Source organism: Oreochromis niloticus, linkage group LG10 (genome assembly GCF_001858045.2).
Source record: "Oreochromis niloticus isolate F11D_XX linkage group LG10, O_niloticus_UMD_NMBU, whole genome shotgun sequence".
NCBI lineage: Eukaryota > Metazoa > Chordata > Actinopteri > Cichliformes > Cichlidae > Oreochromis > Oreochromis niloticus.
In genome coordinates this window covers 27,082,365-27,101,066 of record NC_031975.2, presented here as the reverse complement: position 1 = coordinate 27,101,066, position 18,702 = coordinate 27,082,365, and the positions used below count along the sequence as shown (strand labels likewise).

At 41.2% G+C, this 18,702-nt stretch overlaps 1 protein-coding gene across 2 annotated transcripts in view; it reads left to right on the top strand.

The window, feature by feature from the left end:
* The first annotated feature begins 13,964 nt into the window (after nucleotides 1-13,964).
* The window catches only part of doc2b (double C2-like domains, beta), a 178,465-nt gene continuing 173,727 nt past the window's right edge, over nucleotides 13,965-18,702 (top strand). The window contains exons 1-4 of one of the 2 annotated variants that reach the window (XM_025910917.1): nucleotides 13,965-14,157; nucleotides 14,350-14,526; nucleotides 15,520-15,615; nucleotides 17,781-18,448. In XM_025910917.1, coding sequence (XP_025766702.1) covers nucleotides 18,118-18,448 — 331 coding nt within the window. In that variant the 5' untranslated portion in view covers nucleotides 13,965-14,157; nucleotides 14,350-14,526; nucleotides 15,520-15,615; nucleotides 17,781-18,117. Of the gene's footprint in view, nucleotides 14,158-14,239; nucleotides 14,527-15,519; nucleotides 15,616-17,780; nucleotides 18,449-18,702 lie in introns of those variants that run through there. The other variant, XM_025910918.1, reaches the window with a different exon arrangement.

Here is an 18,702-nt window from a genome sequence, read left to right as displayed (position 1 = left end):
TTCTGTGATGTACCAGTATAGATGTGCGTAGTCATCATATATGTTCTCTCTTGGCTTCTCTGGTGACTAGAAGTGCTATGTGATCTGGTATTGGTGTCATCCTAAGGGAAACTCCATTTACTCATTACCAACTCACGAATGTCAACGGTGCATCCAGAAAGTATTCAGTGCTTCTGTCTTCCACATTTTGTCATGTTATAGCCTTATTCCAAAATGGATTCAATTCATTTTCACTTCAGAAATCTACACATAATATCCCACAATGATAAAGTAAATCTTGCAAATGTAATAAAAATAAAAACATAAGTATTCATAGCCTCTGATCTCTACTTTGTTGAAGGACCTTTGCCAGCAGTTAAAGCCTTTTTGTGTCTCTTTGCGTATGATCCTAGAGGATTGGCACGCCTATTTTAGGGGAAGTTTGTTCCTTTTTGCAGAAACTTTCAAGCTCCATCAGGTCGGATGGGGTGCATGCATCCACAGCCATTTCCAGATCTCTCTCGAAATGTCAAGTCTGGGCTCTAACTGAACCATTCAAGGTAGTGATCCCAAGTCTGAGGTTAAGTCTGGAGCAGGTTATTATCAAGGATGTTTCTGTATGTTGCTGCATTCATCTTTCATTTCCTGCTGCCGAAAAACATCCCCACAGCATGATACTGTCACCACCATGCTTCACTGTAACAATGATATTGACCAAACGATGGGCACTTCCTGGGTTTCTCCAGACATGATGATTGACATTCAGGCCAAAGAGTTAAAACTTTGTTTCAGCCGACCAGAAAATTTAGTTTTGCATGGTCTGAGAACCCTCCTGGTGCCTCTTGGCAAACTCCAAGCAGGCTGTGATGTGCCTCATACTAAGGAGTGGTTTCCATCTGGCCACTCGGTCATACAGGCCTAATTGGTCGAGTGTTGCAGAAATGGTTGTCCTTCTCTCCACGGAGAAATGATGGAGCTCTGTCAGAGTGATCATAGTCACCTCCTATGCCGTTTGCTCAGATTTGCCAGTTTGCCAGCTCTAAAAGAGTCCTGGTGGTTCCAAACAACTTCTATTTACACATGATGGAGGTCACCATGCTCCTTTAGTGCTGCAGAAATATTTCTGTACCCTTTTCCATAAACCAACATCCATTGCACAGACACAATACAAACACTAACCTTTTGTCAGTGTGCTCCTCAGTCATATGTTGGCCACGTAAACTGGAGCTGGTCATCAAAAGAGTATGATTGGATATTTTCTCTCTCTTTTCAGACCATTCTCTATCATTCCAAGAGATGGTTGTGTGGGAAAATTGCAATAGGTCAGCAGATTCTGAAATACTCAGACCAGTGGGCACCGACCATGCTACAAAGTCACTTAAATCACAATTTCGTTTCTTTTTCAACTTCAGCAGATCTACTTGATCTTCTCTGCATGCCTGCATGCATTTAGCTGCTATCGTGTGAATTGCAGAATGGATGTTTGCGCTATCGTGCAGTTGAACAGCTGTACCTAGTGAAGTGGCCAGTGAGTGTATATTTAGTCTTTGTTAAGATCACAGAGCTGCTTGGAGCTGTGCGATGGTAAAATCTACAGTGTGTTCATCATCGGTGCTCAGCCTGACCCTAAATCAAAGGACAAAGAGAAACAAAATAATTCTGACAAAAAGTTTGACTGGAAAACAGAGTTAGATTTGGGATTTTTTCCCCTTTAAGTACCCACCACCTGCATTCATGTCACTTTTCCATCAGAATCAACTCTGAGACTGGCACAGCGTTTCAGGACCACTTACATCCTGTGCAACTTTCCATGCACCTCTCTTTCTCATTTGCACTTATTTTTGCAGAAATTCAAACTTGCATTCAAAACCTGGACAGACAGAAGCTCGTAAGTATTGGAGAACATTTGGCTCAATTGATTTCCTCCTGTCAGTAATATAATCAGAAACAGCAACAACGTGTTTACCCAGCTCCGGACAATCTACCAGCAGAACAACGCATAGTGCATAAGCCCAACATGCGTCAGTGCTGACAAAAGCTTTTCTTATTTTGTTGTACATAAACTATTTAAAGTGCATAAATGAGTCTTTTTATTACACTGGGTGATGTTCTCTCTTCACAAACAAACAACGCTACTGTGTTTATTTTGAGTCCTCATGCGCCATCCTGCTGTCGTAAATGCTCAACAGAGCAGTTTGTGTGGGCTTTGGTGTCATCCAGGGATTTTCAGACAATAAGAAAAAGAAAAAAATGCCAGACTTGTGTTTAGAGGAAAGGATAAACACTTTATTTTTTAATTCAAGAAGGCAAGGCATCACATCCCGTGTCGATGAATGCAATTTATGTGAAAAAATGGCAAATATGATTCATGCAGTATCCACCACAACACGGAAACTAATCCTTGCAAACAAGGAGGAGGCACAGACTGTCCAGCAACAGAGCGGTGATACATAAAAAACGTGTAATTGGATGAAATAACATGTAATTTTAGTGTAAGGCGGATGACTATAAATCAACCACTTAGCAATGCTGAGAAAACAGTATGTTTACTGCTGTTTATGGAGTGGGAGGAGGTAGAGAAAAGCTACACAGTCAAGAAAGACATTAAGAGGCGGTTATTATCCATCATCTGTTTGTGAAGCTCAGTGCTTGTCATGAGGCTCTTAATGGGAATGAATGTCAGTAAACAAGGAGTGATTAATGTTTTAAATTCACATCCTGTTGCTGATGCTGATAAATTCCCACAAAATTAAGAGGGAAAGCCAAATATCTGCACAGGAGCCAAATGAATGACTACTACGATATGGTGTAATGTGTCGAAACCTCCCTCCAAAGTGTGTTTCATCTATTATCAGTAGTCATAACCTGAAACTCCAAAACACTGCCAGGCATAGAGCCAGAAGGTCTAAAGCACAGAGTCAGTTTTGATGCCAAGCGTTCCCACTCTGCTCTCATTCACGAGCACAGCAAAGAAGCAAATGAAGCCGGCTGGCTCTAAGCAAAAGAAATCTGGCATGTGTTGTATTTGCACACCTGTAGGAAAGAAAATTTGGGGGGAAAAACTAACAGAAAATCATCACCGTCCTCCTTAGTACCACTCATCTTTTCATTTTTAGCTCATTATTTTAGTTTCCTGTCCTGAAACTTTGCTCACAAAACAGCAGGCAGCAGCTGTTTTCAGCAGAAAAGCTCAGATAAGAGCGTGTACTACAACTAGACCATGCAAGAAACCGTTTTGCAGGAAATGAGATAAACTGTTTTTCTCAGGAGTTGCTGACGAGCAAAACAGAGCTCAAATGTGAGTGAATATTGGGTAGACAGTAGAGTTGCCAAAAACACAACTCCAGATGAATAATGATTTAGCTCCACGTCTGCTGGATGAATAGGCAGCTGTCTGTTCTCACATTCGCGCTGCATGAGGTCATAAAATCTCACCGTCATGTTTTCAGCTTGTTCTGCTGCCTGAAAGTTGCCAATAAAATGCATATTTAAATGCTACAGGAGACATTATTTTCTTACCTGCGCTAAATAGATAAATAATAATAAAATATCAGATGACTGAGGGCTCACAACCACACAGGAAGCAAGTGACGGTAAAAATGTAACTAAAACAGAGCTCGGGTATTGTAATTATAATCAGATCAGGAGAGACAGCTGCAAGAAAAACAAAATAAAGAAATCATAAACCATCATTCCTCTCGACATTTAATTCTGGTGTTTCATTTTGTGGCAAAAATGAGGATATTTACCAGTGATTTGTTATGATAAATTAAAAAGTACACCACATTTATAAGTCACCCATTTTTAACTAGAAATGTAGCGATCAACTGGACACAGACAGCGTGGTCGACATGGAAACAGGCCAGTCAGCAAACACGTAAAGTTTGCTAGTTGAATATTTTTGTGAATGAACGGAACAACAAGAAGTCTTCGCAGACTCAAGTCACTCTCACCTACCTGAACACAGACATAAAGAATCTAACAAAGGCTCGGAGCCAGAAACATGCTAGCAGCCTCGGTATTAGCAGTGCATCAAAGCAGTTACAAAAAAAAGAAAAGAAAAAGAGTTGGTTTCTTCTCATTTTTGGAAGTTATAAACCATATACCAGAAAATAACAGAACAGATATTTGTTTTCTTAAATAAATCTGTGGCACCTGCTTTAGTTCAGTGGGTAAAGTGCAGTATGTCCAGTAAAGGCGGAGCAAGTCAATATCTGCTAATTATTTCAGAGCAGAGCACTTTATTTTCAGTTTTTTCAGTGAGAGAAGATTTTTACAATTTAGTGCAATTTAAAAAATGTATTTAATTATGATTATATAGTTATTAGAAAGAATCAAATCAGGAATCAGTCAAGAAAATCACAGTTAATGGTGCATCTCTACTTTTAACTGTTAAGGCTTTATGTCTGCATTATTAGAGGCGTGGCCTTTCTGAGTTACAGGTAGGTGCTGACTCAGCTGGCCTTATTTGTAGTTGCACTAAAAGGCTACCCAGTCTTTATTTAAGTTGATGAGAGAAAATCTAGCAATTTCATTGTACGTAACTAAAAGGTATCCGTGTCTGTACCATGCACAGTCTGTGGTTGCAGCTTGATAACCAAGCTAGCAAGAGACAACTTACTGGAGATAACGTTTTGTCCAAATGTGATCCACAACAGCAACACTGTGATGGACACGATGCAAAACTGGAATCCTCAAATCAATGAGTGACAACATCATTGCTGCCATGTCCATCTTTTGTATACAGTCAAGTAGGGAAGCCAGCACAATAGACCTGTGTTCTGGTCTTACAAAGCCTATAATGGTCTGCTGTAAAAGATCCCTCAGTAACTAACAGTTGTGCTGTACTGAAGGTGTTTTTCTGATATTCATCTTTTCTCATATCTGTAAACTTTGCAGGTAAAATACTGGAAAACACAGTATAGCCTCTGCAACCATAATAATATTGTTAAATCAGTAGCTTTGGCAGTCGTAACTGAACATTACTACCTCGATTTACTAAAAGTATAATGTTCAAGCCCAGGTCATTTTTCTGAAAGGGGGTAATTCTCTTCATCTGTAGCTTGCCGCTGCACTGTGAAGTTAATGTTGCTCTCTTCTATAGTCTAATCTTTGATTTATACGTTGCTTTCTTATAGGTATTACATGAAACACGAGCTTGTTGCAACAATATATGCTTTCACAGGGGAAGAAAAGCAATCTCTGTGGAGAGTAGAGTTCAATTTACACCACCAGAGGGCAGGGTTAGCAGATAAAGAGTTGAGAGACTGGATCAAAAGAACCTGAGCTCCAATTTCTTTGCCTTTCAGACACTGTCCTTCAAAGTCTGAGTGTTGAGTGTTTTTATAGCACTAAAATCCTGGAGAATAACACTAACATATATAAAAAGACATAAAAAATGAGACACTCCCATCAATAAAAGCTATAGTGCTAAAATGGATGCAAGTGCTTGCATTCAGACATTTTTCACTGAAGAGAATTTGACTCTTTGCCCTGTTGGTTTAATCTGATGAGTTGGTTAATATTCTGTCGTAAAAGCAGCCAAAGTATAGGGATGAAATTTAAACGTCAGGGCGAGCCATTATGAACAAGAACATTTGTAAAGGTCACTCTTACTCTTGACTCCCTCATTTACACTGAGTTTCTGGGTGACTGGAGAGTTGCAGTCTCCTTGCAACGCTTGTTAAGAGACCATTAATCAGATTTCTCCAGGCTCGGTATGCAATTTGAGATTGTTTATCCTTTTGTCATTTGCACCCCTTCTCTGAATCAGGGTGGCGTAAACAAAGACTCCTTTAGGGCTCAGTTCTGTTCCAAGCTGCTTGTTAGTGCCCAATATAGCTGACTGTTGCTTAACGGAGAAATCAAGACAGTCCAACACACATTTCCTTCTCTCTCCAGATAAATTTAAACAGAAGTTAACGATCAAGGGCACAGCTGGTTACAAAAAAGCCCTTTTTGGATCAAATATGGACCAAATATAATAATGCAAATGAAACTTGCAATGAGAATTAATGAGCTTGTACAAAGAACTACAAATTGCTAGACAGAGCCACTCTGCTCTTGTGGGTCGATTTTCACTTAATTTGGCCTAAATTGTTTTAACTTTTTAACTTTTAACGTTTTAACTTTAAGAAAAAAACCTTTTTTTGTTTTCCTTAAGTTCAGAGAGTGAAATGGGTGCAGAATTACCAACCAAATGAACAACGCACGCTCTACCAGCCATTAATTTAAGAATAATTCAGATTTAGTGAAATGTAGGTCTCATTTGTCTGGTCTGTCATTACAGTGTCACGGTTAAACATCAACTGCCAGACAGTTCTCACACAGCTAAGAGCTGGACAATTCACACAAGAGAAAAGGGTTATTGTATCGTGAGTATGTTGGACCGATGCTTTAGCCACGAGATCATTATTGTATTTGTCATGGGTGGTTTTAAACAGATCAGAACACTTCACCTCACTCACGGTCATTCAGTTCCAGTGGGGTTCATTTCGAAGCATTTTTAATGCGACCGTCTGCCAAATAAACCATAATGTGGCTTGGTGTGTGTTATAAACCATGTCCCTGACTGTGCTCCAGTTTTCGTGACTAAAATTCTAGGATTTAATTAGTCTGTTGCTTAGCACTAATTAGCAGGAATCGTGTTGATGCACTCACAGAGTTTATGCTTGGTAAACAAGCTTGTTAGTGTTAGCTGATAACTAACATCACAGTGTCTTTTGTAACAGCCTGTGGTTCCAAACCATTTCAGCAATTGGGCTGCATGATCTGATCACAATGTATTTTGATAATCACCTGTTATTTAGCACTACCCATGATCTGAGTGTCACTACTGGCAAAGGTAATGTTGCACAGGTAGTCCAGCTCGTTCAGGATGCACGACATGGCATGGCCTCATGTGGCGAGAGTATGCATGCAGTTCCTCGAGGATGAAGGAATTCATACCACTGACTGGCCCCCATGCTTGGACCACCTATATGACATTACTTTTCAGGCCATTCGACACTGCCAGGTTGAACCTGTCCAGGATCTCAGTGCCCTGTGAGGAGATCCCTCACGACACCATCCGTCATCTCATTAGGAGCGTGCTCTAATGACATCATGTTGTCAGGAATGCATCCAAGTACTTGGAGGTCATACAAACTACTAAGTAACATTTTGAGTTGCTGCAATTAAATTCAGTAAATGGACCAGCCTGATGAAGCATCTTTAACTGTGATTTCTGGGGTGTTTTTGAATTCAGCCCTGTATAGGTTGATAATTTTCACTTCCACCAAACAACTCGGCATCCTTTCATTCCCAGCACATTACCCAGTCCATATCAGTATAGATATGGCACATTTTATTTTCTCATTGAGACTGATATGTTTTCAAAGTGTTCCTTTAGCTTTTTTTGAGCGGTGTACAGAGCCCAACTCAAGAGACTGTATTGACCGAAACAGATGGTAAATATTCTTTCATGATAGGAAATGATCATGAAATCAAAGTACAAATATTCAAAAAGAACTGAACTGATGCTGTTAACAGTTTCACAGCTCCAACAAAGCTGGAAAAGCTCCATTCTTCCATTTGTGACATGTACACATACACGTATTCTAAACACTGCTACCATAATTATCATGTTCATAATGTATGCAAATAAAAATGCAGGTGTCATCCACTCGAATGACAGGGATGCACTCTGCCACTTTAACAAAAATCTGGAAACACGGTAATTCTCACGAGGAAAAGTGGAATTTTCTCCATTTGGTAATTTCATGGTGCATCATGTCATTGCTAAAAATCAACACTTGAGGGGAGAGTTAATACAAATTGTGGGTCGCGGCGGTGTAATTTTGGTGTCCCTCTCAGATCATCCCTCAGAGAAGCTGCAGGCATTCGGTGCATTTTTAGTAAGTTAAAGGGAAAGTTCACCTCAAAGTCAAACAGTGACAAAACACCGGCTGTACAGATGAAACTGCAGGAGCTCCTTGGAGTGCAGAAAAATCAGCAGTAATATCTCTTTTCAGAAGTGATGACTCTGCTGATGCAAAACTTTGTTGTGAGCAGATTTATGGTGGGCCAGTGTCATCGGTGCCTTCAAGGGAAGGCAGAAAGAAAGAGATTAGGAAGTGAATTGTCTTCATATCTGAAATCTCTGGCTTAAGAGTTGTTTTAAAATGACGCTCTTGTGAAACTTGAGTCAGTCATCGACTGACGGGATGAGGTTTGCTCTTCCTCTGACTTCTACCTTTTACTCAAAATGTAGCACAGCAAATAAACTCCTCACCCTGCAGTTGTTTGGTGTGAGGATCGATCTGTTTTCAAATTCTGCTAGATGTCTTTTTGATCCAGCACCCATCCTGTGGAACACCGGATGTGCCCATCTTTTTCATCTTTTCCATTTTTTTGGGAGGGGGGTTACAAATGTGAGATATCAGAGGCCTGATGTGATTTCAGAACATCTTTGCATTGGACATTATTGTGCATGAATCACGCCCGAGCTCTCTCGCTCAATAATCAGGTGAATACAAAGGAAAACCTGAAAGAAAGCTGCCAGTCGCTTCAATTAAACAACAAAACACAATGAAGTCATTTTACAGGGGCATATCTGCGTCTGTAGAAAACTCATTACCTGTAACAAAAGGTACAGACATTATTTATAACTCCACTGAGGGGACAGTGTGCTATCAGCATCCAGAGTAAAACTGCCAGTATGCATCATTACCCACAGAAAACACGGTCACCAAGGTGTTTGTATTTCAGCAACATGAAGTCAAATTTAGGAGGTAAATGGAGTATTTATTATGCACTGCGTTTTATATTCAACCTTTGGACCCAGGGGTGCAATGAAGCAATAATTCAGGCTGGGAGTTTAAATCCACCCGAGGCCACTCTGCTCTCACTCTCATGCGAATCGACTAACCCGATGTGTTATTTAGACCGTCACGGCTCAGTTTGTCTTCTGGCCAAAAAGAATTCACTTTGGAAAACAAGCTTGAATAAACATGGCGGTATCAGTCAGCTGTGTGTTTTCTCTCTTTTTGACAAATGAATTAAACTTAAGTTAGAAAGGGAATCTGTATATATAGCTGTATATGGAAAAATGACACCTTTTGTTAAGATATTAGTGTATTTTTCGGACTATAAGGCGCACTTAAAATCCTTTAATTTTCTCAAAAATCGACAGTGCGCCTTATGTATGAATTCTGGTTGTGCTTACTGACCTCGAACCGATTTTATGTGGTACACGGCGCTCAGAAATCTGTCAAAAGATGTTTTAGTACGACTTTGGTAAGCTACGAAGCCGCACTGCTTGGTGGATTGTCGGAGCATTACAGCTACCGTGGTCAGGAGCCTTGCGGAGGAATCTGGGTCCAAAACTCCGTCTGCTTCTGGTCCCAAAGTCAAACGAACACTGCAGCATCACTGAGAGTTAAAAACTGTCATCTTTATTTCATCTTTAATAAAATAATCAGAGTTGGTGCTTTACCAGGTGTAACAATTAAGTTTAACATCCAGGCATCCATGAAAACAGAATTTATTACATTTAACGGAGTTAGAAGTTAGCGGGAAGTTAGCTCGCTAGTTTCCACCTAAACATGATATAGCATGTTCTGACTGAGAGATTTCTGAAAAATTCAAACGTACTGCTCTGCTATCACTTCTAACATAAATGAAGACAGGAAACTAAACAGCAGTGAGTTTGTAGGGTTACTGAAGTTGGGCTAGCTGATTTCCAATGATGTGCTACATGATCGCTAGCGACACAGCTATGTTAGCATAACATAAACACAGTGAAGCTGGAGGATGAACGCTAACTTTTTTCCACTTGATAAAAGTTAACGTGAGGGTTCCTGATGGTTAGGGACAAATGCAGTCGCATGGCAGGATGCTGTAAACAGACCAAACTTCAGTCAGGAGAACAACTGAGATAATCCATCCACAATACAAGGTTAGTCATTAATATACTGCAACAACATGGGAATAGAGCAGCTGCGAGAGAATTCAACATTAATGAATCAATGGTACTGAAGTGGAGGAAGCAAGAAGAATGAGTTGAGTAAAGTTTGACTTATCTGACTGTTTTGTTTTGCTTAATGTGCCTTATAATCCGGTGTGCCTTATGGTCTGAAAAATACAGTATAAGTGTTATTAACATAATATCTTTAACTAGGGCTGTGCGATATGACCAAAATCTCATATCCCGATATTAAGACATCTATCGTCCGATAACGATATAAATCACAAAAATGTAACATTTTCTGTAAATTCCGTGAATGTCAGGCAGCTCGACTTGCCTGAAGTGTTTCCAGCTGGGCGTCGTGTACCTGGAGTCGAGTGTTTTAACTGATGCATGAAACGATACATTTTTAGACATAGGTTGTAACTGCCGCCGTTTTCTTTGTGAGTATTTATTACACAGCGTGCTGCGGGGAAAAGCCTGTTCTAACGTTTGAGTCTAAGGTTTATTTTTTAGCACCTGGCGGCTCTTTTTTGCTTCTCATCCGTAAATACTCGGCATCTTTCACGTGATTCAGTTTATTTTGAAAAGTCTCAACAGGATCTTGAGCTTTATTGTGAAAGGTTTATGTGGAAAATAAACAAGCGGACACGAGGTGGTTTTACCGTCGTTGTTGCTAACGACAATGCTTAAAAACAAGCGCTTGTCCATCGGTAGTGTGGTTATATTAAATATAAGAGAAAGAGAGAACTTTAGGAAATTAATATAGCTACTACAGTGACCATCAAAATAATGAAAAAATATTGCCGTAAACAGTTTATTTTGCGACACCACGAAACAAACGATAGCGTAAAATGAAACGATAGTCGTTTTTATATCGTCATCCGATATATATCGTTATATCGAACAGCCCTATCTTTAACTCTGATTTTGACCACACTTTTTAACAGTTTGAAAGTTATTTTGATGACAGATTAAGACAGATTAAGCCTATTAAGCTATGGGATCCACCAATTATTGCACAAACAGATGCACAGACCAGACAAGAACAACAGAATTAGCTCATGTAAAGACTGAGCTCTGCATCTGTAGCAAAAGCTCAAAGAAATAACTTCAGACACGTTCACTGGAACTGAACATGGGTTTCAACAACTAATACACAAATACTCTGTGTGTGTGTGTGTGCATGTGTGTGTGTTTTACCTTGTGCTTTTTACTGACCTGCTCCCTGACTGGCACTTATTTTTTAGCACTTAGCTCCATCTTATTCTCTACCTCTCTCCTCCACCTTTCCTTGTGACAATCCATTTTGTCAGGCATCTATTATGTGTAGAGAGGCAGGCAGACATTGGCTGCTGCGCTGATAGAGAGAGGGAGCGATGCCTGAATTCTGTTGACTCATTCCTTGTTTTTATGTTATGGCTGTTCTGACCCTCAGGCCATGAGAAAAAGTCCAGTTTGGACCTCAGGAACATTAATGTCCTTTTTATGATGTGGGGGTTTTCCTTAAAGGTGAGTCACTGCAGAAAGCGCCCCTAATTTTAAAAAAGGACTGAAGGCTTTAGCCCTCTCAGCTCTACCTTTTTGAGCTGCCATCAGTCTCAATAACAAGTAACCAAAATATTTAAATGGAAATGGCACCAATGGCAGGCCATCCATTGTGTGCACTGCATTTTTCATAGGGCCGTCGATCAGTTGAAAAATGTAGGAAAACATTGCTCAGCTGATTTTCACCTGGTATACACTAACGGGAAGGAAAACACATTTTTTACATTGTAGGTAAGCATCGCTTTTTGGTTCTCGCTTGTCATCTGATTTCATCTGTTGTGTAAATTGGACTATGTTAGCTTACTGAGAAGTTGTAGCTTATATAACCAAATAGTCATGTTTACATTGTTGGATCTTTCACTCAGATGGTAAAGGTACTGAAATCAAGCCAACTGTGTGTTTATGTGTCCTACAATACTTAAATCATCAGCCTGAGGGTTAACGTTTTTTTGTGGCTGCAATGTGACACAAAGCTAACGAGCACATACAGAGATTTATAGCAACTTAGTTCATGTTAAGTTTCCCAGAAGAAAATGTTAGAAGACAGAGACCGACAGCAAAGAAGAGACATCCAGGGTTTTGCAGCTGTCGTTTCAGACTTTGACAGGATTGGACAGCCAGCTTGTTTTAGATGATGACATTTTACCGTTTTTAGAGGTTGATGTCACAAATATTAGAGTACTAGTGTTACATTTTTAATATCTCTTGTAATCGAACAATAATGGCTGCTATTTATTTCAAACAATAATTTAAAATCATAAATATGTTTCTGGCATTTGTAGCAAAGCAAACAGCATGAATCATGTGAGGACTGAATGAAATATAAAGTAATACGTCCATGGCTTCAACTTTGTAATGAACTCAGTTGCTTGTAAAATATAATGTAGTGAGATTTTGACTCAGGAGATGGGGAAAGAACACTATCCACACACTAAAAAGGACGCTATTTATACAATAAGGCATACTTTATGTTTAGAGTAGCTATCATCGTTATCCCAAGCAACAGACTGGGAAAGCAAGAGGTGAAGAAGGATAGCAGCAAGAGTGAAAGGGAAGGTTTGCAAGATGGTAGTGACCTGGTATGATGTTTGGGTTGGAGATGATAGCACTGATAAAAAGCAATGAAGCCAAGCTGGAGGTGGCAGAGTTGAAGATGTTAAGTTTTTCATTGGGAGTGACCAGGATGGACGGTATTAGACATAAGCACATCAGTGGGACAGCTCAGGTTGAGCATTTTGGAGACAAAGTTAGAGAAGCAAGGCTGAGATGGTTTGGAAATGTGCAGAGGAGGGAGAGTGGATATGATGGACATGAAGATGGAACTTCCAGGCTGGAGGAAAAGAGGAAGACCACAGAGAAGATTCATGGATTTTGTGAAGGAGGAAATGCAGAGTGGTGGGACAGTGGTGGATGCTAGTAGAAGGGTGAGATGGAGGCAGATGATCTAAAGGGAACAGCAGACCACCACTGAGACTGTATCTGTTGAACCAGAAACCCTGGCTGAACGCAGAGGTTCGATCTCTGCTGACAGACAGGGATGCTGCATCTAGGTCCACTGATGCTACGAGCAGGCTTCAGATGGGCAAAAGCCACAAAGACCCAGAAGATTAAGAGACACTTCTCCACCAACAACTAACGGGATTTATGGAAAGGCATTAAGTGAATCATAGACTATCTGGTCTTTAAGTCTGATGTCAGTAGTCGTGCCTGGGCCCAAACTACAGGTCCCAAAGTCAAACATTCACTGCAGCATCACTGAGAGTTGAAAGAATTTAGACAGTTTTTATCTTCCAGGTGTAAAAATTAAGTTTAACATCCAGGCATCCGTGAAAACAGAATTTATTAAATTTAACAGAGTTTGAAGTTAGCATGGAGTTAGCTCGCTAGCTTCCATCTAAATATAATATAGCATGTTCTGACTGAGAGATTTCTGAAACAAATTAAGACGTACTGCTCTGCTGTCACTTCCAACATAAATAAAGACAGAAAACTAAACAGCAGTGACGTTTGTAGGGTTGCTGAAGTTGGGCTAGCTGGTATATAATGATGTGCTACGTGATCGCTAGCGACACAGCTATGTTAGCATAATATAAACACCGTGAAGCTGGAGGATGGAGGATTTTTCCACTTGATAAAAGTTATCGTGAGGGTTCCCGATGGTTAGGGACAAATGCAATAGCATGGCAGGATGCTGTAAACAGACCAAACTTCAGTCAGGAGAACAACTGAGATAATCTATCCACAATACGAGGTTAGTCATTAATATACTGCTGCATGGGCTGGGCTGTAGTTACATGTAAGGTTTTAAAAACTGAGCTTTAATATGAATTGCGGTAATAAAAACCGAGAGAGGCCGACAGTGATCACTGACTGTTTTTAGGGGCTCTTTGAGATTAAATAGAAAAAGATACAAAGCATTAAAACATGTTAAAAACACAAAAGCCTTATTAAACGCAGGGTAGTTTGGGCCCGGAAGCAGGATTCATCACGTCATCACTTAAAGACCGGATAGCACTAAACATGCGGAATGCCCCAGGGACCTGAGTTCTTCCTGATGCTCTTTGAGGACTCAAACACCTCCCCTGGGTCAGACTTACTCTAACACCAGATGACCAACCGCTCAGTGATAGTTCATTAAACGAGGCCCTCATAAAGCTGCAGGCACTGACGCTATTCCAGGACAGGTACTGAGAGACTGTCCACATCAGCTGTTAGTGCCATACATCTCTGCTTTGATCATGTGCTCAGATTCTGGGTGAAAGTGGTGTCAGCTGAAGCCGATGCTCTTTTCCAAAATATTTTGACTTCAATTTTCAAATAGAAGGAAGTGGTGACATCTTCATGCGTCCCACTCAGATTTTCTCTCCTTCCCACAGGAGCCATTCTCTAATCAGTGAACTCTCGGTTAACCCATTCAGCAGCGCCACACTGTGATGCTCCTAGCTGCCTTTTCTACTCGTCTCAAGAGAGCCACCAAGTTAAATTACATTCCTTTACTCTGAAGGCTCTAGCGGACCTCTTTTGAGTTATCGACCCAGCATGCTGGAGTGGCTGTGAGTGCCCGCATTGATTGATGCTAGAAAAACGTCTTTCATATTTAAATGGTGCTTTTAAACAAGTTGTAGAAAAAGTAAATGATATAATTCACTTGTCTGCTCTTTAAGGTGGAAATTTGGAGGCAGCAGAAATAACTTGTGACATATCATTTTCTAAGTAACTGTGTTGAATTCATTAGCTAATTATATAAGCAACTTTTAGAAAAACATTAGCCTTTATTGGAGTTGTGTTTCTGGCAACCTAATGAATGGAAATGCAATACAGACTCTGCTTCAGGTCGGTTTTTGTCTCCTGAGAGAAATGCCTGTCTCCACTGTGTATACCAGCCAATCTCTCAAAGTATCAATGAACTGCTTCATAATTTAGTGATATTTACGGTGTCTGCTGGATGACAGTGAGTGCCTTCAATTTAAATTCTAAAGCTCTCCTTGGATGCTGCCACTCATTAATGCTTCGTGCTATTCAATATCAGGAGCTGAAAAGGAAAGGAGAGCAAACGGTTATTTCAAAGAACCACAGGACTTCATAATAAAATGTAAAACACTGAGTAGGGTTCAAATGACTGCTTAAAGGGTGTCAAGGTAATGCTGCAGGGAAAAACAGCGATGGAGGCTGTGGCATAACCAAAATTACTGTAGCAATGTGCCGTGTACTTAAAATCTCCTTACATTTGGTCGGCTCGAAGAGGGGACCGGGTCTGCAACCACTTGTGTGACTTTGGTGAATCAAGAACAGCAATAAGACTGAATCAGTCTGCTGTCAGTTTACAATCGAATATGTTAAAGTTGGCAATTACATGCAATCTGTTTGTGATACTCCTTAACGATGATAAAATAGTGAAAATAGCAAATCTGTCGTGGGAAATGACCAAATTATGACCAAAGCCTAGACTTTTATTTAAGTCTTACAGTCTTGTTTGCTGAATTAAACTAAGCTGATCCTCTTGAGCTGATAATCATTGTTTATCTGAACTGCTTTGGTTCTGATAGTGAGGAGAGCTTCGGCACATATCCTGCGGGGACCCACTGCTTTTTATTAGAGGAAGGACATAATCGAGGACACCTGTTCAGACGGCGCAAAATGAGGTGAGGAATGAAATTTCTTTTAAGGCATTGTTGTCAAGCATCGTTTATGACACATAAAGGAGGCATTTTCCTGTAGAACTGAACAAATGAATGATGTGTAGCACCTGTGTCAAATAATCATGTGAAATTAATACAGTTAACGAATGCAAAGGACCGGCCTCTGAACCCCAAAGCTACATTTAGTTACTCACGACTGACACAAGAGGGTGCTACATCATCTGTTCACTGCAGGCATGTTTGTTTTGTTTGTGAATGGGTGAAGGCTGAGCTGCAGAGGCTGGAGTAAATCTGCAGCCAGAATGATTTTCTGTTATGTAATGTGACAAAGCATTGAGCTCATGCTTGGTGTGTCTGAGGGTGAAAGTCAGCTTTGACATATTGTGAACTGCACTCCTGGATATAGAGATTCACATGCACGTAAGGGATTTTTTTTTAACATCACAACTGCTTGGACTTACTTACACATAAATCCTGTAGCTAATGCTTTCTCTATGTGTGGCTCTCTGTAAACACTGATGTGCCATGACAGGAAGGGTCTCACCTAGTCTGACATCAACATCACCGGGTCACGGTGTCAGCCAGATCCATACACAGTAATGATATAAGCAATCTGAGAGTGTACATATTTCCACCGCCACCTATAATTGTGTAACAGGTGGTAAGGAATTAAATAACATGTGAAAACATCAGGGTGTATAATTTGTACTCGGGGATGGGTGTATATGCACATTTAAACAGGTGGGCCTCCACAAATGAAACAATAAATGGTAAATAGTCTGCACTTGTATAGCTGCTTTTAACTAAAGCGAATTCTAATGTTTCTCATAGAGACACAAACAATTACCGGCTCAGCTGCCACACAAGGTGTTTGTGTTCCATCTGGAGAAACTTGGGATTCAGGGTCCAGCATCAACACTTGAAGGGTCTGGAGATCAAACCGTCAAACACTGTAGTCAACAAGGTTTCAGTCTATCACCTGAGCCGCATCCGCCCCAAAAACATGCTTACGAAAATAAGATCAGGCCTTAGATCGAACCCTGGGGCACTCCACATGTAATGGAAATTAACAGGAAGGACATAGTTGAGGGCAGCTGAATGATGTGTAGCAGTTAAAATAAACCAATATGACACACGATCAGGTTTCCACCAGGATAACTGTTGCAGGTGCTTCAGCTGAGACACAGTGGTTATGTGGTGCACTCAGTTCACGTAGCTCCATCTGTCCACTTTAACCTCAACTGATATTTGTAGTGCTTTGTTCCTTAAAAACAAAAAGTCCTGTTTATGTGTAAAAACGGTTAGCGAAAGACGAGGTACCTTAAGAGTAGCTAGTTGTTCATTATTCTTCTTCTTCTTATTGTTACAGCCCAGCAGATAATCTAAGGTTTGTAATAAGCTGGTGAAAACAAATCCAATTCACTGCTTTGGCTATTCATATAGCACCAGTTCACAACGATAGTCACCTGAGGGGCTTTATATTGTAAGGTAACAACATTACCATCTTAGCAGCCTTGCAATATTTGTATAATATTGCAGGGTATTAAGATATATGTGTTGATTAGTGTAAAGGAAACAAATTAAACAACAAATTAAAATCTGAATGCGATGGCAGCAGCAGGAGCACATTTAGACATTTTGGGGCCCGAGGGGAGAACTCGCCTTGGTCGGCCCCTCTACTCTTATTGTTTTCTCGCTCTGAAAAACCAAATCAGCGTCTGGCGGCACGGTGAAATTTTAGAAAACAAAGGTGAAATCACTTTTCTCATTTGGGTGTTTGCAGTTGAGAATTAATCGAGTGAGACTGATTTTCAGCACAAAAACATCCTGGAAGGGATTCACAAAGCGTCAATTCATGCCTCATTGTCCAGGTTATCACAGCACGTGACGTGCACATACAAACACGCGCACACGGACGCCCACGCGCTCAAGGAGACACAAATTCACATGCGTCTGGCATGGCTGTGGATCGTCCCTCCCACTGACAGATGGATGGGGTTAATATCATAATTAAGCACCTCGGCCGACGGTTCCTGTTTACTGCTTGGTTGCTAGGCAGTGACATCAGCTGATGCCTCCCTCCTTCCTCTCTAATCCCTTCCCTCTCCCTCACACTCCCTCTCTCTCTCTCACACACAAACCACTCTTATGCTCTCTCTCTCTGATAGGCAGCGCAGACGTGGGCAGAGTGTGGGGGTATAGGAAGAGGAGAGAGCGGGAGGGTAGGTAGTAGTGTGTGTGAGGCTGTCAGACAGCATGGTCTGGGTCTGAGGACAGCACTGGAAGACAAAACAGCCGCCTACTGAACTCCATGTAGACCAGAGTGGTGCCATCCACAGATCACCTGGACCTGTTCACTCATCAGCACCCACCCAAGACAACACCTGCCTGTTTTAGAAGTAAGCGGAGTAGGACCAGGGAGGTGGGTCTGTTTATATTCTTTTTCTTTTATTATTTTCTCAGTTTTTTTGGTTTTTGGAGTTGGCTCCTGGCTGGACCGCATGCATGACACAACGCAAAGGCGAGAAACCCACCATCAGCATCCAGGAGCACATGGCCATTGACGTGTGCCCTGGCCCCATCCAGCCCATCAAGCAGATCTCTGACTACTTTCCCCGGTACCCACGGGGCCTTCCCCCTGCTCTGCCCCACGTTGGGCCCCTCCGCTCTGCCCTCTCCACCTCCTCAGCTTCTGCCTCCACGACTGCTGCTGCTGAGAGTGACCGCCCCAATGAGGATAACCCAGACCGGGCTCTTGCCGGAGCCTCCGCCTCCTTACAGGCCACCAAAAAGGACGAGGAGCCTGATGTGGAGGGATACGACTCAGATGACTCCAGTGAGTGATGATTTCCCCACTTGTCTCCATGCCACTGTTTACCACGGTGTTTCCTAACATTTCTACGTGTGTGTGTGTGTGTGTGTGTGTGTGTGTATCCCTTTCAGCTCTTTCTCTCTGCCTTTCTCTTATTACTGCATCTCCATTTTTGCCACCGGTTGCCAGGCATCCCTCCAGCCTTGTGGCTTTGTGGCTTTATCTGTCACCTTTTTCTTCTCTCAGCTCCCCCGTCCATCTCGTTCTATCTCCAGTCG